This window comes from Suillus subalutaceus (assembly GCF_016647625.1).
Source record: "Suillus subalutaceus strain FC151 chromosome Unknown DFJ58scaffold_140, whole genome shotgun sequence".
NCBI classification, from domain to species: Eukaryota; Fungi; Basidiomycota; class Agaricomycetes; order Boletales; family Suillaceae; genus Suillus; species Suillus subalutaceus.
The window spans coordinates 19,076-41,328 of record NW_024540389.1 but is presented as its reverse complement, the minus strand read 5'-3'; the positions used below and the strand labels follow the sequence as shown (position 1 = coordinate 41,328).

General features: G+C 45.7%; 4 protein-coding genes across 4 annotated transcripts; all 4 read left to right on the top strand.

The window, feature by feature from the left end:
• Nucleotides 1–1,102: 1,102 nt before the first annotated feature.
• On the top strand, nt 1,103–3,228 carry DFJ58DRAFT_907976 (FAD dependent oxidoreductase; the record flags this gene model as incomplete). The annotated part of the gene is made up of 14 exons (XM_041395084.1): nt 1,103–1,261; nt 1,290–1,356; nt 1,411–1,514; nt 1,571–1,606; nt 1,662–1,745; nt 1,771–1,891; nt 1,948–2,078; nt 2,136–2,153; nt 2,201–2,251; nt 2,304–2,429; nt 2,494–2,651; nt 2,702–2,774; nt 2,832–3,136; nt 3,177–3,228. The coding sequence occupies exons 1-14, from the start codon at nt 1,175–1,177 to the stop codon at nt 3,226–3,228; spliced, it is 1,413 nt and encodes a 470-aa protein (XP_041238814.1). The 5' UTR covers nt 1,103–1,174.
• Nucleotides 3,229–7,524: 4,296 nt separating this feature from the next.
• Nucleotides 7,525–8,119, top strand: DFJ58DRAFT_733112 (uncharacterized protein; the record flags this gene model as incomplete). Its single annotated transcript, XM_041386248.1, has 3 exons — nt 7,525–7,543; nt 7,718–7,969; nt 8,040–8,119. 3 exons carry the CDS (start codon nt 7,525–7,527, stop codon nt 8,117–8,119), a joined length of 351 nt encoding a protein of 116 aa, XP_041238813.1.
• Nucleotides 8,120–10,140: 2,021 nt separating this feature from the next.
• Nucleotides 10,141–12,721, top strand: DFJ58DRAFT_811396 (FAD-binding domain-containing protein). Its single transcript, XM_041391482.1, has 10 exons — nt 10,141–10,724; nt 10,791–10,894; nt 11,042–11,270; nt 11,326–11,480; nt 11,617–11,628; nt 11,681–11,806; nt 11,870–12,027; nt 12,078–12,150; nt 12,208–12,361; nt 12,432–12,721. Exons 1-10 carry the CDS (start codon nt 10,559–10,561, stop codon nt 12,605–12,607), a joined length of 1,353 nt encoding a protein of 450 aa, XP_041238812.1. The 5' UTR covers nt 10,141–10,558; the 3' UTR covers nt 12,608–12,721.
• A 3,621-nt stretch (nt 12,722–16,342) lies between these two features.
• Nucleotides 16,343–18,734, top strand: DFJ58DRAFT_718472 (uncharacterized protein; the record flags this gene model as incomplete). The annotated part of the gene is given in 7 exon segments (XM_041384478.1): nt 16,343–16,524; nt 16,572–16,668; nt 16,720–16,983; nt 17,003–17,177; nt 17,593–17,694; nt 18,400–18,557; nt 18,597–18,734. 7 exon segments carry the CDS (start codon nt 16,343–16,345, stop codon nt 18,732–18,734), a joined length of 1,116 nt encoding a protein of 371 aa, XP_041238811.1.
• Between the last annotated feature and the right edge of the window lie 3,519 nt (nt 18,735–22,253).

The window sequence follows — 22,253 nt, the reverse complement described above, 5'->3', positions numbered from 1 at the left end:
AATCCCGCACTAGTTTCTGATTCGAATCAGCAAGTTGCACTGCCGGTTCGGAGCCTGCCACCGGATTATCTATTAATTTTTCGAGGGGACAATCGCATTGGACACCAGTTGGCCGTCGTACGTGATGATGATGTTGAAACATAACTTGAAGGAAGCACCGCTGTCCCTTGGCGAGCGCTAGTGTCAGGCTCGGAGATTACTAGAGTCATCACAGAGTCCAAACCAGTGCCTATAGAAACAATATATGCGAAAGCATACGAGGCCCATCCGTGCGCGTGAAAGTGCAGGAGCGGTAGTATAAGTAGTATCGAACGGCGCTAGACGACGGAGCCTGCGCAGGTACCGCACGGTAAGATGATCATATCAGCGGATATCACCGATGATGCAACTGATGGTCGTAAGAAAGGCAAAGTATGAGTTTATATAGGGAGGCTAGACTGTTGTTGAATTTTAAACGGTAACGAAATCATACCTGGTCCATCGCAAGAACGTCAACTAGTCATCCAGTAGTACTGTCCGTAGAATCGTAAAATTTCGTTTCATAGAGTCAAATGAAGCTCGGCCGAGTTGCCAATCAAACCAAATTTGCTTACGGCGGCGCGAGTAGGATCATGATGTTCCTGCAGTTAAGTTAAGGAGTAAGTCGGGCACTGGATGTGATCAAACTTACTTTTATACGTATGTCATATATCATAGGCTGAGTCTGAAGTCAGTGCGTTCTGCATGGTATCACTTCTCAATCAAAGAATCATTTCCGCTTCAAGCGTCAATATCGAAGTCAGCTTCAATTGTCATCCCACGTTCCCTCTCAAGTTCTAGCTGTTTTTGCGGCATTTGAGGCACTTCGATATGACCATGATGTCGTATACACTTGCTCATATCTTAGAATTGACCAGACAGCCATGTAGTACCGCGTATGACAGGTGTGCCACCTTGAAATGGCAACTAGTCACTTACGAAAGCCTTCTCAGGCTGTCGGAGTGTATATGTAGGTGGCCTTGTCCCGCCGGAGATGCGAAACGTTGAACGCATAATTGATAGTCGCGTAAGTATGTACATAAGGCCTGGCCACGTTCCGGCATCTAATATAGCGTCCCACTAGTACTTAAATAGAGCCATTTGAAAAGTTTACCATGGTCAGTTTTCAAATTCTTATTCCGGGACGTAAATCATAATGGTCGCTTTTGCTGACCTTTCACTCTCCTTTCTTACCGGCCTCTCTGGCCTCACCACACGCGATACTTCTTCAGGATCTCTCGATGCAGCCTGTACTACAGGAACTGTCCAAGTTCGAAGCACAGTTTGCGAGCAGATCGCAAGCGGCAGTCTCGTCGAGCTCCGTAGTGTATTATGCCGGTGCGTACTACTTCCAGTCAAGTCCTTGGTGGCACTGAGCCCAAATTGTGACAGGCGAGAGTCAATATATCAAGGACAATTATCACTGGTCTGCGTCTAGTAATCAGGCCTCTGAATGTTCCTTTGAGCCTGCAACAGCTGAAGACGTTGGAATCGCGGTATGTCCAAGGCGAACAAATCCAGTACTCATCTCCTGATGTGTCTTTCATATTAGCTCCGAATTTTGGGAGAGACGCAGACACCATTTGGAGTGAGTAACAATGGCTTTGGCTTCTCTTATATTTTAATGACTGACTCTCACGAAGGTTAAAAGTGGAGGACACGCCACGAATGCAGGCTTCTCATCAACACCAGGCGTCGAAATTGCGTTGTATTCCTTTTCAGATGTCGTGTACAATTCGACTACACAAACAGCTAACTCTGGGCATGGGTTTAATATGGGATGATGTTTATGTTGCGCTTGAACCGTATAACATGACTGTCGTAGGGCCGAAAATCACTGGCATTGGAATAGGTGGCATTACTCTGGGAGGAGGTATGGTTTTACCAAGACCCGCAACGGAAATGAAGCTCATTTTGTTGGTTCACTAGGATATTCGTATTTGACTAATCAGTATGGTTTGGGCATTGACAGTGTCGTAGCCTACGAACTTGTTATGCCCAATGGGACAGTGGCTGAGATCACAGATGCCACAAATTCAGATCTGTTCTTTGCGTTGCGGGTGAGTTTCCAGCAGTCTGATCACGTCAACTCTCTTAACTTTCTGCGATATTTCAAGGGGGGATTCAATAACTTTGTGAGTGGCGCCAACTGATCTGTCGACGAACGTACTGACAATAGCAGGGCATCGTGACGACAGTTACTGTCAACACACATCCTCAGTCTCTAGTCTGGGTAAGGACTCAAAGTCTGGGTAACTGTACGCTGACAATCATCTCATGTGCAGGGTGGACTTGTCTCGTATTCGATGAACGAATGGGCAGCAGCAAGCTCAGCTATTGCCAACTATTCGGCGACAGTCACCGATCCAAAGGCATCCATGTACAACGCCTTTAACTACATAGCTGGAGTGGTGCGTCAGCTATCGCTATTCTCCGCTTACTGCTCAGCGAGTGGCTTGCGTGTTGCGTTTGCAGCCAATAATGGCGAATATCCTCTTTTACGATGGTCCAACACCCCCTGCGGGCATATTCGACGAGTTCTTGGCAATTCCTGCTATCGTAGCACTCGTTTCTACCAGGCGCTACGTAGATCTCGTTCAGTCTCTTCCCTTAAATGCCACTGCTGGGCTTAGGTAAGTTAGTGTGAAACATAAGACCGTCTGCTCTACTCACTTGAAGACAGAACCGTGTTTAGTTCGGTGGCAATGGTGGATGCTACAGTGCCTGTGATGGACATGATTGTGAATGAGACAACGGTAGCTACTCTTTCCCTTTGAATTGGATGCACCGTTAACGCACATAATATTTGTCAGTTCTGGAGCAAAAAATTGGCAAGCTCCAGTGCTGGGATTGTCACATATGGCGTAGACATCTTCTTGCCTACGATCTACGATCATGTAGCTTCGCCTACCGCATACCCACCCTCACGGAGTCAAGGCTACTCGTACATCGAATTGTTCTATGGTTGGACAGAATCGAAATACGATAGCACAATATTCGACGCTGTCAGCGCAAGCGGCCAGAATATAATAGATTCACTCGTGGCTGACGGCCAGGACGTCGCGAATGTTGCCGTGTACCCGAACCACGCACCTCCTAACACGACTTTGGAGAGAATGTATGGTGATAACTGTACCTCGTTTGCAATCCATCAAGAGCGCTGTCGATCCGGATAATGTGATGGCATTGACGGGCGGTTGGAAATTCTAGTACTAATTCGAACACAGATACACATTCGTTTTTACATACACTCACTCACTCATCTATGCTGGCCCGGGAATATTTTACATACAGTAGTACTCACCATGTACAACTAACAGTCATTACGTTTTTCATTGTGCCAGTATCGGTCAGTAGAAACCAATTATCGTAGGTTGACACTGTCAATACAAGTCACAAAAAGCGATTGTTTTGCCTCTTCATAAATTAGACGCATCGGGTGCGGTGCGAAACAATATCACGATACATGCACGAGAGGGAAGAGCGAACTTTGAATATTGAGTTTCCAGCAAGATACCCTCATGACTGATGCGAGGTGGGACGACAACAACTAAAAAACAATCCGCAACACCTAACTTCACAAGAAACCTCTCCCATCCCACCATTCGAGCCTTGCGTTTCCGTCAGTCGTCCTTGAGATACTTGTGTCCCCGGCACAGCCTCAGGGTGACCTAGTTGCGTTGAACGGCCAACTTCATTGCTGTTTGTACGTTGCATAGCTGCGGCCGCTTCAGCGTCAGTCTCAGGAGTAATACCATATCTCTGTAAATTTGTTCAAGAGAGTCGGATATTGGTGTTGTCAAACACTCACATCTTCCTCGCGGCAGGGAGCTACTTCAATGCTGCGTATAGAGCTTCCTATAGGAAATGGCCTAAAATTCCAACGCCGGTGCGGCAGCCGTATTGACTGTGGCTCGTTTGGAGGCCGAGTGTTAAAGCGCAGCGAACTGAGTAAACTACGCCAACGAAGGGCAGACCATGGGCTCGCAGGAGGAGCTCCGGGACGAGCCGTGGGGTTGGTATCAGCATCCCAGAAGCTCTTGCCCTGTACCAGTATCAGACTTGCAAGAGCCAAAAAAACGACAGATTATACTGACGTATTTCGCCGAGCCTCTGAGTCTGTCGTCGGGCTGCTGCCTGGAGACCTGGCTAGCTTGCAAGATCTAACGAGAAGAATAAGCAAAGAATCAGAGTGTTCACAAATGATTGGCGTACAGCATCTCTCGGTCGAGCTGGACGTCCCTGGTAAAGCAGTGAGAGACAGCACGAAAAGGAATCACAGACGACTTGCCTTGAGCTTTGCATCTGGTTTTGCGTTGCCCTCATCCGCACTCTGAACGACAATTAAACCCCACTCAGAAAAGACGCTGATATCACATAGACACACTCACATGATCATTGCCTGTATGTTTGAGTGCTGCCCCCAGGCTCCATACATATATCTTCGCATCCAATCCACCACTGACGATATATTTTCCATCAGGGGAAATGATAACAACCCAGACTTCATCGTCGTGCAAGAGCGGGTTTCCGACCGGCTGATTGGTCTTGAGGTCCCAGATGCGAACTGAGTAGTCCCTTGCTGCACTAACAAGATGGCTTTCATCAGGGGAAAAACACAAGGAGTGGACGGCATCGGTATGACCATGAAAAATAACGAGCTCTCTCCCATCAATCGACCCCCATTTTCGGATGGTGCCATCATACGATGCGGAGAAAATGTGTGCGCCGTCCTTGAGCCAACACAACGACGTCACTGCGTTTTCATGGCCCTCAATCTCCATAAGTAGCTCGCCGTCCTTTGACCACACGCGGATCGACTTGTCCTCTCCGCCGCTCGCGAATTTGTCCCCTTCTGGAGAGTATTTGAGAGTGCAAACCATCCCATGGCCGGTCTCTATAGGTGATGCTATTTGTCGGCCAGTATCCGGGTCCCAGCGTCGTATGGTGCCGTACTGCGATCCACTTGCTATCTCCTGGGCATTAGGAGACCAATCAATGCACATCACCAGACCGCCATGTCCCTCCCACGGGTCACCGACCATCCTGCTCTTCCGAATGTTCCACAGCAGTAGCATGCCATCTAAGCTTCCGGATACAACCATTGATTCATCTGGAGACATTGCTATTAATTCCGCTGCTCCTCCGTCACCAGTCCAAGGCCTCCCCACTGGTTCTCCGTCTATTGTCCACTGACGAATTGAACCATCGCCTGACGCACTCAGTATATTGCAACTAGTGCTCAAACAGGTCAGGCTCCGAATGAGTTTCGAATGACCCTCGATGATGCACTCCGGCACTAAGCTTCCTGGTGGACGTTCTGCCGTCGGTTTCTTCCACAATGTGGTCCTGGTATTATGATTAACGAAGTAGGACCGACCGAATGGTGAGATATGCCATTCACATCCAGGAATGAGTCGTCCGGGATAGTCTATGTTTCATCATAAGTATCTCGTTGCCAGTGGCATATTCTTCGCTAACCTAGTCGCACCCCTGGTAAAGGTCGGTTCAATGAAATTCCGAGTGTGTCATGTTGATATGCTATTCTATCGTCTAACAACTTATACTGATGCCATTGAGGAGGAAGCGCTTCATTTCCCCCTGCTTCTCGTTGAGTAAGGCAAGGCAATAGGTATCAAAATGCGGCTACTCACCGTCCCAAAGTGCATCCTGGCGATATTGTGCACCATAGCGTGGCGGATCCTTCTCCTTCGTCCGATGAGGTGCGCTAACAATCGGTGAGTTCGGCGTCACTCCCCGTTCTCCACCTCTCCGTTGTGCTGATTTGCTTGACTCGGCCATGACGCTGGCGAAGAAGGTTTTTAAATACCGCTATCTTTACAGACGCATTGACAGAGCTCGATGATACGGACAGTGAATTGTCGAAGGCGAGGAGAGATGGTAGACGTGATGATCAAATGAAGAGACATGCTAAATAGTCAGTTGGGCATGCTGTGTTTTCAACCGCGGGTCAATGGCAATTCTATCAATTGCCGTACATTCTTTGACCAATGAATATATTGAAATATCATCCCCGACACCCACTTTACTGTTTGGTGAATGAATTGGTCAAGGCACCTGTACGCTGAACCGCGGGAAAAATGTCTCAACCGGAGGAAACATTTATGTCAGCTCACACACGTCACATTTAAAAGACACCACCCTGCTCGAAGCGAGTTGAAAAGCTGTTCGAAACAACTCGAATATAGTATAGGTCAGGGTAATGCGGTGGTCCGCGTATCGTGACTGAAAAAAATGATGCCGACGCCTGAGTAACTTGCTTATTTACTTGCAGACAAAGCGACAGTTGCGCACCTCCGATTGCAGTCTAGCGAAGAGAAACGTTGGAGGCGGTAGAGGTGATCAAGACGCGTGCTATGTGATCATCGTCACATACTATAGTACGCGATAGGCGCCTTGCTTTCACAAAAAGCGTTCAAGGTCAACGACTGGATCATGCGCCGAATGGGTGATTATAACGAGCTTACAGCGTGATCCTTTTCATCAACTAAATCGCACCATATCGCTCAAACCAGTCAAATAGATGCAACGCTATTTGAATGGTTCGAAGGATATGATTAACATGAATAGACGGTGGTAGTGTTGGAGAACAATCGAAACGTCATCGCCTTGCCCTTGAGGGTCGATATCGCCAAGGCGAGGTACGGAGTGCACTCTATCGTATATATAAACTCAGTGATTTTGTGACGGCACAATGTGAACTCACTGCGTTATGGCAAACACGGTAACAAAGTTGATTTTTATGCTCGCTGGTGATGCATGGAGGGGCTAGAAGATGACGTGGTTGTGAGCTTGTTAATTCTGGAGACAAAAAGGAGAATATAGCCCAGTCGGTTCAATTAGGATCAGTGGATAGTAGAAAAATGTCAGACTCTACATACCCCATATTTGTTTCCCGTCATGATCCAGATCGCCAAGGCAAGGTGCAAATCAATCTGCAACACTCGTTAACGCATGAATCAAAGTTTCCATGAGAACTAGAGGGGGAATCTCGGTTTGACGTGAGATTAAAGTGAACATGTGAATGACGATGGGACGATAAGATGTGATGAAGGCTGACGTGCAAAGAAGTGTAACGAGTTATAGGATGATAGAGTAGAAGGTATATTGATGTAGGTTTGACTCACGAGTCACAACAGCCTTGTTCCCTAACTCGATTCCGAGACGGTATTGATCGATGCGAGTCTACCGGTCTCCTCGTCTCCGGAACAGCTAGTTAATGCTTGCAAACATAGTCCGTGGGAGTCTGAGACAAACAGCTTTGATGAAACCAAACACTGACTTCCGTCCAAAGTTCTTTCCTCTGACTACAGGAGATTAGTATGTTAATGCATATAAAGTCTGCTGGAAGAACTACCTTTCGACCTCGTGTTCTCAATGACACTCTTGTGGAGTCCGGGGTATGGGATATACTGCTAATAGGCCCCCTCATTTGAAAACGGTAATGATATTGTAAACTTGAGAAGCTGTATGGCTTTCTTCCACATGGACAAGCGCTTACGGGGTAGGTGATGTGTGAGTGATGTTCCCTTCCTGCTTTTCAGTCGGTTTGGTGCATTGTTTTTCTCCGATATTTCATCACATTCAAACCAACTAGCAACGCCCCATCACAGATTCTCCAAAGGTCAAAAACGAGCCTCCAGTCTCCTCTCGGCCGTCTCCTAATCCATCGTATCAGCATTAACCCCGGGCCCAGTAGCAACCTCCCCCGCATTAGTTCCAACATCAACACCTTCCCTCCCTCTGCATACCCTCAAGCAGCACCACCGCCCTACACAGATCATACCCGGCGCTTCTGTTTCCTCTTCCTTACGCAAACCATCATCAAACGCTAGCTCTCCACGCATGCGCCCCACGTACTTGCACACTCGCACCCATACTCACGCCCCTGCCCCACGCACAAATGGTTGGCTGGAAGATGAGGAAGACGGTGAATGCTGGGAGGGTTATGATGTCATCTGTACTCACGCCTACCCCCTCCGCGTCTCCGTCTGCGTCAGAACGCAAAACGCCCGATTCACTCGCACCCACCAAGCAAGAAACAACAACGACGACGACGACTGGAATTGGTAGCAGTTAGCATTGTCCACATTTGACGTTCTCTGGCCGTCTTTGAAAGATGAAAATTAAGCTCTGCCTCAGGGTGTGCGAAGCGTATACGGTATTGTATGTTTACACTACAGATATTTACAACTCCTTCGTTCGTTCAGGCTGGCCAGACGGTAACGAGTTTTGATAACGATGACCGCGGTGGAGGATAAAAATTGGGTGCGTATACACCCGGGTAGACGGGAGGGATATAGTAAATATATTTATAGATACTTATTCGTTGTTCTGTGCGCTATTACACCTGAGAGTCTGAGACACAGCCGAATAAGAGTCCACGGCAAATGCTGTTCAAATTGGGTGAGATATTCGAAATCAATACATTCATAAATATGTCCCGGGATATGTATTGCATCCACCCATGAAAATTTTTTGACCGTGTCCCGGGTGTTACTTGCACTCGATGTGCTGTTGCATCCTACTATAACAGTCGAAATTACATGTACGAGCTTGCTGGGTTAGAAAATTTGCTATCAGTGATCGGTATCAATGAGTAACGCTTCTAGATTTCCAACGAGACGTTGCCATAATATTAGCGCGTTCATACAGATACAATTGTTTGCCGGCACGAGGTGCATGGCGCGGGAGAAGAAGCTCTCTAGCCATGAAAGAGACAGTTTCAAATAGTAGGCTGACCGCATGTCTGCCGCGACGTGACGTCGGAGGGAGCAATAGACAGATATGCAAGCGCTGGCCAGAGACTCAGGCTCGCAGGGATAAGGAGAGATAGAGGCGAAGATTCTGATGTGACAGGCAGGATGGATTATCATCCTCGGATGTTGAAACTTGATGGTGACCGCCAGGATGATTGATAGTGACTCCATCAGACCTTGTCGCAGAATTCACGAAGGGAGATCAATTTTTGTCGAACGAGGGAGTTAAATCGGAACGTACGTACATGGATATCGATCGATGAGAGGAGTGAGCAGCGGGCGTAAGTGTTGGGAGGCAAGACACTGACAGACGGCCCATGAGTGCATGAGTCAGCGAAAGAATAATTGTTGAAACTATCGGCTCTTCGAATTCGGGAGTCTTGTGTTTTCTGAATTTGAACTCGCTCTATTACCTTGCGGAGCAAGGTCAATCTGTCAGTCACCTGACATCAACATCATGCTGTGCAATCACGCGTTTTTGCACCAACCTCACGCGTTCCTGACCAATCATGCGTGCCATACCAATCAAGTACAAAATTACAGAGACACCTTTACGCCCTACTGAATACCACTGAACATGTACCATCAACACGTTGTCAACACCGATAGGGTTCAATAGATCTCTGCTTGGCCAAAGACTGAGTACAACTTGAAGACGCAGTATTGAATGTATTACCGTAGTCCGCGATTCCAAAGCCACATTTGTCTGTTTGACCACGTTTGTGTTTGGTTTTGTTGAAGATTCGTACTGATACGACGTTTTAATCAGTGTGTCAAACACGATCAAAAGCTGTTACGACCAAACTGAAGACAACATCGAACAAGCTGAAGACCAACCTAATAAATTGCTTCAAAGAAAGCCTTATCGATTGAATGTATTGCGTATGTCTTTTTGGGTTGGTTGAAGCAGCGCGAAAGAGCGAGGAACAATAAGCGTACACATGTACAAACATCCTTGAGAAATTGCAATCGGAGCAAGGTCATCAGTTCGCACGGCGATCCCCTAGTGATACTAATCATTTCCTAATTTGTCCACCCCCGCGTCCTTCTTCACATGAGGCGCAACGTGTCACGGTGTATCGTCATCCACTATGTACAATCCAGGTTAGCTACCTAAATCGTTCCATATACTATTGCGCACTGAACCTTTCCATAATCAGAGTCTTTTGAAGATCTCAATCATGTCTCATGATTACTGAAGTGACTTGCAAAATACCACTCAAATCTTGCCCGAGAAACAGACTACATAGTAGGTTTTAGAGTCCGCGCACGTATTATGTAAATTATGATTATGAATACAACTTATATAAGACGCAACTAGAATCTGCCAGTGGGAACCGAGAACTAAACTCGCTTGCGGCGCGAGTAGTGATGTGCCCTGTTATTGTTCCGAAATACTAATCGGCTCGCCCGCAAACAACTTTAAATTCACTTCACCCGCTCATCGAGCGAGTGATGAGTGGTCCGAAATACTAATCGGCTGGGAAAGCTTCCGAAAATAAGCTAAGTACTACATAATTTACAACTTTACTTGCTACTCATCGAGCGCTCGGTTTGGGATAGTGCAGGATTGATTACGGACTCGAGGTTCCAAACGATAACGGCAATGCCATATGTTAGAATGGAGTCTATCCCTTATCCATGCTATAGTAGCATACATGGCCCGCGATTTGACTAACATGCGTTCTACTTAAATAGAGCAACTTGAAAAGTTTCAAAGCCCAGCTTGCAGAATTTTATTCGTACGAAGATAGATCATAATGGTCGCATTTGCTGACCTTTCACTCTCCTTTCTTTTCGGCCTCTCTGGCCTCACAAAACCCGATACCTCTTCAGGATCTCTCGATACCAGAAATGTCCTTCGAAGCACAGTTTGCGAGCAGATCGCAGCAAATGTCTCATCGAGCTCCGTAGTGTATTACAGCGGTGCGTCTAGTACTTCCAGAGGCTTCTAGCCAAGTCCTTAGTCGCAGCGAACTCAAATTTCTATAGGCTCGAGTCAATATACCAAGGACAATTATCACTGGTCCTCGTCTAGTAGTCAGACTTCTAAGTGTTCCTTTGAGCCCGCAACAACTGAAGACATTGGAATCGCGGTATGTGCGAAGCCAACAAATTCAGCACTCACCTCCTGACGTGTCTCATATCAGCTTCGAATCTTGGGAGAGACGCAGACACAATTTGGAGTGAGTAACAATGGCTCCTGCTTCCATTATATCTTGATGACATTGACTGTCACCAAGATCAAAAGTGGAGGACACGCCACGAATGCAGGCTTCTCTTCCACCTCAGGCGTCGAAATTGCGATGTATTCCTTTTCAGATATTGTATACAATTCGTCCGCACAAACGGCAACTTTGGGCACGGGTGCAATATGGGATGATGTTTATGTTGCACTCGAAAAGTATAACATGACTGTTGTAGGACCGAAAATCACTGGTATTGGAATCGGAGGCATTGTTTTGGGAGGAGGTACGATTTTACCAAGGCCTACGACGGAAATGAAGCTCATTTGTTTGTTCACTAGGATATTCGTATTTGACTAATCAGTATGGTATGAGCATCGACAGTGTCGTAGCCTACGAGCTTGTTATGCCCAATGGGACAGTGGCTGAGATCACAGATTCCACAAATCCTGATCTGTTCTTTGCGTTGCGGGTGAGTTTCCAGCGGTCTAATCACGTCAACTATATTAACTTTATATCATTTCAAGGGGGGATTCAATAACTTTGTGTGTAGCGCCAATTGAGCAGTTGACGAACGTACTGACAATAGCAGGGCATCGTGACAACGGTTACCGTCAAAAACATATTCTCAGTCTCAAGTCTGGGTAAGGACTCGAAGTCTGGGTAACTGTACGCTGACAATTATATCGTGTGCAGGGCGGACTTATCACGTACGGGAAAGACCAATGGGACGCAGCAAGCGCAGCTATTGCCAACTATTCAGCGAATGTCACCGATCCAAAGGCTTCCATATACAACGCATATAACTATGTCGCTGGAGTGGTGCGTCGGCAATCGCCATTCTATGCTTACTGCTCAGCGAGTGACTGATGTGCTGCCTTGCAGGCAGTGATGGCGAACATGCTCTTCTATGATGCTCCAGCACGTCCTGAGGGCATATTCGATGAATTCTTGTCTATTGATGCCATCTACGAAGACATTTCTACCAGAACCTATGTAGATCTCATTCAGTCTTTCCCCTTGAATGGTACTGCTGGTCTTCGGTGAGTTAGTGTCGAACACAAGACCGTCTGCTTTGCTCACATGAAGACAGATCCGTGTTTAGTTCGATGGCGATGGAGGACGTTACAGTGCCTGTGTTGGACATGATTATGAATGAGACACTGGTAACCACTCTTTCCTTTTGATCTGGATGCACCGTTGACGCATATGATGTTGTTCAGACCCGGGGCCCAGAATTGGCAGATAACGCTAGTGCTGTATTTGTCACGTATAGCGTGGACGTCTTCTTGCCTACGCTCTACGACCACGTGGATTCGCCGACCGCATACCCACCGTCACGCAGTCAAGGTTACTCGTATATCGAAATCTACTGTGGTTGGGAAAATGCGACCTATGATGACACAGTATTCGACACCTGTCGACGCAAGCTCCGAGTATATGACAGAGGTACTCACAAGTTACGGTCAGGATATCGCGGATGTTGCTGTCTACCCGAACCACGCACCTCCTGGCACGAGTTTGGAGAAAATGTATGGTAGTAATGTACCTCGTTTGCAAGCCATCAAGAACGCTGTTGATCCGGATAATGTGATGGCATTGACGGGCGGTTGGAAATTCTAGTTCTCATTTGTACACGGAATGGTGTAGATACACATTCGTTTTTACCTATACCCACTTTCTACACTAGATTTACCTACTGTACTTACTTTGTATATGCAACAGTTGTCACGTTTCTTATCGGGTGATGACCAGCCAGTATCGGTCAATACAAACCAAGCATCATAAGTCGACACTGTCATCATTAATATAAGCCACACAAAGCACTAGCTGCGCCTCTTCATATGAAAAAAAATCATCCGTTGCCATAGCCAAGCGGAATACAATGCTCTCAATCTGTCAAACAGCTCGTAAAAGTATGAGAGGAGAAAAATCTTGGGTGATTTCAGAGGACCTCACCGTTCACGTCTGCCACGACGTAAGATGGGCACAACTAAACTGCAGCACCTCACAAGCACCTCATAGGAAGATTATCCCGTCCCATCAATTGGACCTCGGGTTTGCTGTCCTTTTTTTGGAATCAGGGTTTATTGTCCGTTTGGGGCGAAGTCCTACGATGGACCATCAGGAAATCACGAGATCACTTTTGACCCACTTATGTACCGCTTTTCGCACGATTTCGCATGCAAAGTAAGATAGGACACTGCAGCAGCAGCAACCTTTGTTGAACACAGAAAGGCGTGACAAAGGCATGAAAAATGGACAAATTTGGAATACCTTTCTGGACGACGAATATGAACATTAATTTTTAAAAATTTGAGAGCTTTTGCATGGATGAGCAGTTTAACTTATGTGGCATCACAAGCTCCTCTGAGTGTTTTCTATTCTCACATAGAATTATCCAGTTCATTCTCGATTATGTCTGACTGTCGTAGTTAAGTCTAAGAATATAAAACATGTGTAGGAGCTTGTGATGCCTCATAAGTTAAACTTTTCATCCATGCAAAAGCTCTCAAATTTGTTAAAATCAAGGTTCATATTCGTTGTCCAGAAAGGCATTCCAAATTTGTCCATTTTTCATGCCTTTGTCACGCCTTTTCTGTGTTCAAAAAGGTTGCTTCCGCTGCAGTGGGACTCATTCAAACACCACCAACATCACATGATATGACAGTAGTGTGACCATCTGCAAAATTTGCAGTGCCTACAGCGATAGTAATGACTCGGAGTCTGTCTCCTAAGGTATAGATATGATATAGAGGTATCTAGAGGTATATAATAGGTGCTTGTATAGGTAATATATGATAAGTGCTTTAGTTGAGTTCAGTGAGATCATCGAAAATGGACAGGGGGAGAGTGTGGTGGCCACGATATTTCTTTGCCGCAAATGCTGCTTGCTTGCCATTCAAACCCTTGCGGTATGTGTCCATAAACATCAATTTGTGCTCGTCATTGATCTTTCTCTTCTTTAGGAGTGCCTTTGCAAGATTTGTGTTCCTCGCTGAGTCTGCACGAGTCCGTTTGCCCATGCTAACAAGTCGAGACAGTGGTCCTTGGCTTATTAGTCAGCTAGCTGGAATGAAAATTCATCTTATTGCATCTATTTAGCGCCAGTAATTGGAAATCGGCTTCCTGTGAATGGTTGGGGGATTATACAAGTTGTCACGCCAGGAAGCCAATTACTATTTAATGTAGTGTAGCCTATGAAATAAGCTAATGTCACGGTTTTGTCCCTCTAAAGTGCAGCAGTGTGACTATATCCATCACGTGATGTTGGTGGTGTTTGAATGAGTCCTATCTTAGCACAAGGTTGAAAAAGTAGAACCTACTTTTTCAGTAGATTTCATTACTGAAATTCCACTTCTTCTCAGCTTTTTCACACTTATTTTTGCGAGACACATTGAAAAAAGCACGACACTGATTATTAAAAGTAGACTATCAAAAAAGGGCAAAAAAACTAGTCTAGAAGAATGAGTAAAGTCCTCTAAAATGCAAATATGTGTAGATGCTAGAATGACGGCTTGAATGATTGGAGTGGGGGGACTGCAATGGGTATTCTGCCAGTGTCAGATGCGTCAGTGGTAGTAGCAGAGCACATGATGAGGGGAAAATACATACACAGCAGGGCATGTCCAGCCTTGGGTTTCGGATCCTCAGCAGGAGCATTCTTGAGCTTTTGGATCGCTTCCTGGTGTTGGTACTGTCTTCTTAACCGAGGGTCTTATATAAATATGTGTAAGAATGTAATGACACCACAATTACACTTGATAAGACTTCTTGCCAGTCCTCGATTAACATGGTCTACGACTTTTCTTCTTTCATGGTAGATAATGTGTGGGTTCTTGGGAGGCTCACTAAACCAATCAGTTGGATTAACTTAGCCAGAGCTTTATTATCTCTGATTGAAACTATGGAATTGTCTAGGATATACCATCTAGACACTTGAACTGGTTTCCTGAATATACGATTAACTGTTGAGAAGCTGGTCTCAAATGTGACTACAATGACCAAAGCTTGTGTTGGTCAGTATACAATACCTGGTGAGAACGCTGGTCTCACAAATAACAACAATGACAAATAAAAAAAACAATGACCAAAGCTCGTGTTGGTCAATATACAAATACCTGGTGAGAATGCTGGTCTCACAAATAACAACAATGACCAAAGCTCATGTTGGTCAGTAAACACTACGGGGTGAGAATGCTGGTCTCACAAAACTGGGTTTCTATCGCGAGAAACTTATGTAATCTCAAGGGATACACTTTCCCTGCACTTGTCTGGACAGTACTTACAAAGGAAATGGGCTTTGTAAGCAGCAATCTGTTCAGGCTGAAGCTTCTTAGGTGAGGGTTCAATTGGCTCAAGTGGGAGATTCTTGAATGCAACAAGTGGGAGATCTATTTTTTGGGGGGAGAATGGGCTCTCCTTATATACATTTTGTGTGGGAATATTATGTAAGTAAAAAGGTGATGTAATGACTTCAGAATGTAAGAAGAATATCCCAAAAACTGGAGTAGAATGTTCTAGCAGGTGCAAAAGAACATTCCAGAATATTCATGGTGGGATAATGACATCATTCTGAGTCACTCTGAGTCATTATGAGTCATTGGAATGTTCTAGCAAATTCCATGGAACATTCTGGAATTGATGACATCAGGATGTGATTTCTGAGGATCCTGACACGCATGGTTCAATGTTTGTGCCCGTGATTCTTGGAAGTGATAAAACGACTGTTTCAGTCGCAACAGGACAAACTGACTACTATCCTCTCTACGCATCTATTGGAAACATCCAGAACAATGTACGCCGTGCCCACTGAAATGCTGTTGCTGTTGTAGGGTTTCTCGCAATGCCCAAAAGTACGTGTTTGTCGATTTTGTATCTTATTGTCCTTACATCTTGTAAAGCAACCAAACAGCATGCTGAGACAAAGGGTTTCTGAAAGTTTCACTGCCAGCTATCTCACTCATCGCTCTTGTATATCCTCAAGAGCCTGAAGCCTGGCATGACAACACCTGAGGTTGCGCGTTTTGGGGATGGGCACTATCACCACATCATCTATGGACTCGGGCCTTATATTGCAGACTATGAAGAGCAAGTATTACTTGCATGCATAGTTCAAAGGTGGTGTGCTAAGTGAGTAGATTTCCTCAATCATCTATTGTATTTGTTCTGATACCAAGATAGGTGTCTTTCGCATTGCAAGGCCCTTGATGAGACCACGCTCCTATGCTCAAGACTTCATGTGGATGCGCTCATCGAGGAGTGCGACTTTGATACCTTGTGGGCAGAGTATGGTATAGTTGCCATCCTCGTGGTATATCCTTTTTTTTGTTTCAATTGTACTTCTAATTGACACATATGCAGCCATTTACAAATGATTTCCCCCGTGCCAACATCCATGAGTTACTCGCACCTGACCTTCTCCATCAAATTATAAAGGGGTCATTTAAGGATCATTTAGTTGAATGGGTCAAGAGATACCTCTTGCAGGAGCACGGAAAGACACAGGCTAACATCATTCTAGATGATATTGACCGACAGTACATTTAATCAACTGCAATCTTCATTCACTCTTGGCTTTTCATAGGATCGCAGTGGTTCCTCCTTTTCCCAGCCTGTGTTGGTTTCCGCAAGGACGCCACTTCAAACAATGGACTGGCGATGATTCAAAGGCCCTCATGAGGGTATTTTATATTTAATTCTTCTCAAAATAATGTAATGCTAAGTGTATCAAGGTGTACCTGCCAGCAATTGAGGGTTATGTCCCTGAAGATGTTGTGTGTGCATTCAGTGCCTTTCTTGAGTTTTGTTATCTCGTCCACTGCAACATACCTACAGAGAAGTCCCTTGAGGAGATCCAAGCTGCACTTGCTTGTTTTCACCAGTATCGCAAAATTTTCAAGACTACTGGAATGATTACGACATGTTCACTTCCACGACAACACTCAATGACTCACTATGTGCATTGTATTCGACTCTTCAGTGCTTCCAAATGGCTTGTGCTCTTCGATCATGGAGTCAAAGCACATTAAGGCAGTGAAGGAACCTTGGAGGCGGTCCAGTCGATATAATGCGCTAGGTCAGATGCTTCTGACTAACCAGTGTCTGGACAAGCTGGCGGTGTCACAGGTAGATTTCTGCACTCGCAGAATGCTCTCAGGTACCTGTCTAACATCTGTTCTCGCAGCACTCGGTACACGTTCATTTCTACCTTTTTTTCTGCTATTTAATCATGATTTTGCTAGAACTGTCAGCAGATGTACCTGCACAGGCTGAGCTTACCAGTGCAGAAGAGTATAATCTAAACCAACAGGAGTCACCCATTGTGCACCAAACTGCCAGCATACTTGACATTGATGTTATCGCTGACTCCAAAGATATTGACGCACCAACTTCAGTACTCGCACATGTTCAACTAGCCCGAACATCTCATAAGTTTTTTTAAATTTCATTTGTGTGTTCCAAGTCTCAATACACTACGTACAGAAGGGGAAAAGCACACCCAGACCATTCCTGCACTAGCCGATGAACTCGCCATCCCACACTTACCTGACCTTGTTTGAGATTTCCTTGTTGAGCAACTGTATCCAGAAATGCACCTTGCGGAGATCCTGAAAACATCATGGACTGTCCTCGTTATGAAGGAAGGATCTGGGTGTTCAGTTCCACAGTGTCGACATTCTTTGCACCAAGCGATTTGAGTGGCATGGGTGTAGGGATGGACGGGGGTAAACCCATGGTACCGGAGGTCCTACCCACACCCCTACCCACAAGGGGTACATACCCTCCATGAGGGGTATGGTACCCCTGAGGGTTATACCCTTGGTACCCTTGATAATATTCTTCCTCTTTGTTGAATATAAAAGTTGACATTCTAATAAATATTGTACTAAGTTACAGACTGCAGTGGACTCAAGCTCAAGTGTTACCCTCACCAATTGGTTATCCTTTATATGAATAACAAGCTCTGCATAGCTTCATATTAATTCTCCTTCTAATTCTACTGAGCCTAAGGATGTACTAAGATAATCAATCCTTTCATGACCATGAATACAGATTAGCAATATTCAAACCTAATACTGAACCAATTGAATCAAACTGGCACACCAACATGATTATGATGGCTCATGATATGAGACATCCACAAATATTTGACACCAAGTATAGATTACTGAATGTAGATTGCTATCGCTTTTTTATCACATACTTGACAAGTAGTAGTCATATTATTAAATGGGATTCAATGGTCACATCATGTCCAGAGGTCTAGAGGTCTATGGATCTTCAGTGCCCAACCAAAACCTCTACCCTTTGGTACCCCTTGGCTACCCTTCCCCATACCCCTGAGGGGTCTGTGGGTCTTGAATTCCCAACCCACACCCCTACCCCTTGGTACCCCTACCCATGACCCCCAGGGGTTACCCATACCCCCATCCATCCCTACATGGGTGGAATGAAACACGAGCACATTCGCGTGTCCCCCAATTGGAGAAATGGGTGTGCACATAAAGACTGTGTATTTGTCATTACTGACCCAACAGCTCATGGAATGCAAGGCATGGATGTTGCCCGAGTACTCACATTTTTTTCTTTTCAACTTTGGGGCAAATAGTATCCATGTGCAGTCGCCTGCTGGTTCAACCAAGTCGGTGATGCACCAGATAACCAGATGGGCATGTGGATGGTCAAGCCATCTTCCATTGATAATCATGCGCACTTTGCAGTGATTCATGTCAACTCGATTTTTTGATCCGCTCATCTCATTCCTGTTTATGGTTTAAATCCCACCACACCCTCAATATATTCACCCTTTTCTACATGAACAAATTTGCTGACCATCATGCCTTTGAAATAGCATTTTAGCACAACTTGCTTTTTTCTTCATTACTTACATACTTTTTTCATGTTGCTTTGCCTTTTTTCGACAACACTTTTTTTCCAACTTTTTCGCTTGTTTTGTCTCTTTTATATATTCAGTGATACGAAGCTTTCAAGTCCGAAAATTAAGCATGAAAAAGCGACAATGAGTAACTGGTCACTTATTTAAGCGCTAAAAAAGCTAGAAAAGTGAACTCATGATTTCCTGATGCACTATTAGTTTACTGATGTATAAGGACAAGTAAAATCTCAGTCTCTTGAAAGGAACTCTGTTAATGGTATTTCTACCTATAAGGACAAGTAAACTACTAGTAGGTGTTAGACTTGATAAATACAGGTGACAGTTCGTACTCACATCTCAGTCTCTTGAAAGGAACTGAGATGTTTGGGCGCTTCAACTGGCACTTTTAAGATAAGTATCTTGACTACTGTAAGATATAAGGGTGAAACATAAAATAAAGGTAGGACGCGAGCCAACGTCAATACGTCGCTCACCTTGGTCCATTTTGGGCTTGTGCTCGTACCTCTCACTCACTCTCTGTGCCTTTATTGGATCTGTCAGTGTTCCTCGTCTCGGATCTCTCGGTGTAGAGACTCGCGTTTCTGCAGGCACATATGGGCTCATATTACGAATTCTGACAACTGGCCTTCATGGCACAACTCGCACCATCATCCACTATGACTTCCCTATAGAGCGCACCACTTTCCCCGCGAAACACGCCATAGGCGCGATACTTTCCCGCACAATGCGCAGTATTCCCGTGTGCGCGCCTTGCGCACTTTCTCGCACTTAAGCGCACTGCGTCGCGCATCATCCAGGAGCATCCATCCATCGTCCAAACCAGTCCCTTGGTATGTCCCTTTCATTATCTGACCATATTTGGCATATTACACTTCCCATTTCGTTATGCACCCCTTACTTTACATCACCTTACCTCACTTACATACTTAGAGCGCTCCCTGTTCGGCTCCGAGCCCTGGAGAGCGCTTAGGTAGAACTTACATACTCTCATGTTCGTTTTACACCCAACTTACCCACCTTAGCTTCCAACACCAGCTTCCTACCACTCAGTATCTATCACCAGTAGTTCCATGCAATGCATGTGTCCATCATCATTTTGAGGCCCTAGCATCAGTCTACAGCTAGTGGCACCATCAGTATCCGTCTAGACCCGCACTTTTCCCCTTACCAGTCTCAGTATCCGTCGTCTACACTTGTGCACCACTTGCACTACCTTCCCGCGCTCCGCGCACTTTCGCATTCCGCTTTCCCACGCGCGCCTTCAGCGCATTTCTCGCGCTTTCACCACCATTCACCAGGGTTGTTCAGCATCATTCTGTGGATCCTTGCTTTCCTTGCTTCCCCTTTAGGGTCGAACATTCTTGCATTCTGCGAGTATAGCAGCTAGGCAGAGCTGAGACTCACTTATACTGGCTGAGCATTTTTCTTATATGTGCCTGCCAGGTTGTGATACCCACATCGGCTTCCAACAAACACTACTATACATCAAAGGTACAAACAAAAATCGCTTATAGATCTTGAGAAGACTTTAAACAGCTACAGTACATCTAGTGTCCTGATGTCTATCATGTTGCCAACAGATGCTTATGTCTCTAACCTGTGCAATGATATTATGATCCAACGTGATTCCCCTAAATTCGCCATCACACCGCCGCACTAGCAAAAATGCACCAAAAGGCTGTCCGAAGCAAACTACTAAATGCAATATTCGTGAGTAAGAATCTGTGTCGAGCTTGACTCTGGTTCTCACTCGTCACGAACATTTAAAGGGTGTGATTATGTGTGTCCAATATTCTACATGTCCTGTGGTGACGAAGGGGGCAACAAAGAGAGTTTAGTGGACAACCTCATGACTGATGCAAGGTAGGACAACAACAACTAAAAAACAATCCGCAACACCTAACTTCACAGGAAACCTCTCTCATCTCACCACTCGAGCCTTGCGTGTCCGTCAGTTGTCCTTGAGATACTTGTATCCGCGGCATGGCCTGAAGTTGACATGGTTGCATTGAACGGTCGGCCTCATTGCTGTTTTTAAGTTGCATAGCTGCTGCCGCTTCAGCGTCAGTCTCAGGGGTAATACCATATCTCTGTAAATTTGTTAAAGAGAGTCGGATACTGGCATTGTCAAACACTCACATCTTCCTCACGACAGGGAGCTACTTCAATGCTGCGTATAGAGCTTCCTATAGGAAATGGCCTAAAATTCCAATGCCGGTGCAGCAGCTGTATTGATTGTGGCTCATTTGGAGGTCGAGTGTTGAAATGCAGTGAACTGAACAGACTGTGCCAACGAAGGGTAGACCATGGGCTCGCAGGAGGAGCTCCGGGACGAGCCGAGGGGTTGGTATCAGCGTCCCAGAAGTCCTTGCCCTGTACCAGTATTAGACTTGAAAGAGCCAAAAAAAACACTAAAGATTATACTGACGTATTTCGCCAAGCCTCCTAGTCTGTTGTTGGGCTGCTGTTTGGAGACCTGACTAGCATGCAAGATCTAACGAGACGAATAAACAAAGAATAAGAGTGTTCACAAATGATTGGCGTACAGCATCTCTTGGTCGAGCTGGACGTCCCTGGTAAAGCAGTTAGAGACAACGCGAAAAGGAAGCACAGACGACTTGCCTTGAGCTTGGCATCTGATTTTGCATTGCCCTCATCCGCAATCTGAACGACAATTAAACCCCACTCAGAAAAGACGCTGGTATCACATAGACACACTCACATGATCATTGCCTGTATGTTTGAGTGCTGCCTCCAGGCTCCATACATATATCTTCGCATCCAATCCACCACTGATGATATATTTTCCATCAGGGGAAATGACAACAACCCAGACTTCATCATCGTGCAAGAGCGGGTTTCCGACCGGCTGATTGGTCTTGAGGTCCCAGATGCGAACTTAGTAGTCCCTTGCTGCACTGACAAGATGGCTTTCATCAGGGGAAAACACAGGAAGTGGACGGCATCGGTATGACCATGAAAAACAACGAGCTCTCTCCCATCAATTGACCCCCATTTTCGGATGGTGCCATCATACGATGCAGAGAAAATGTGTGTGCCGTCCTTGAACCAACAGAACGACGTCACCCCACCTTCATGACCCTCGATCACCACGAGCAGTTCGCCGTCCTTTGACCACACGTGGATCAACTTGTCCTCTCCGCTGCTCGCGAACTGTCTCCTTGTGGAGAGTATTTGAGAGTGCAAATTATTCCATGGCCGGTCTCTATAGGTGATGCTATTTGTCGGCCAGTATCCGGGTCCCAGCGTTGTATGGTGCTGTGGTGTGATCCACTTGCTATATCCTGAGAATTAGGAGACCAATCAATGCACATCACCAGACCATCATGCCCCTCCCACGGGTCACCG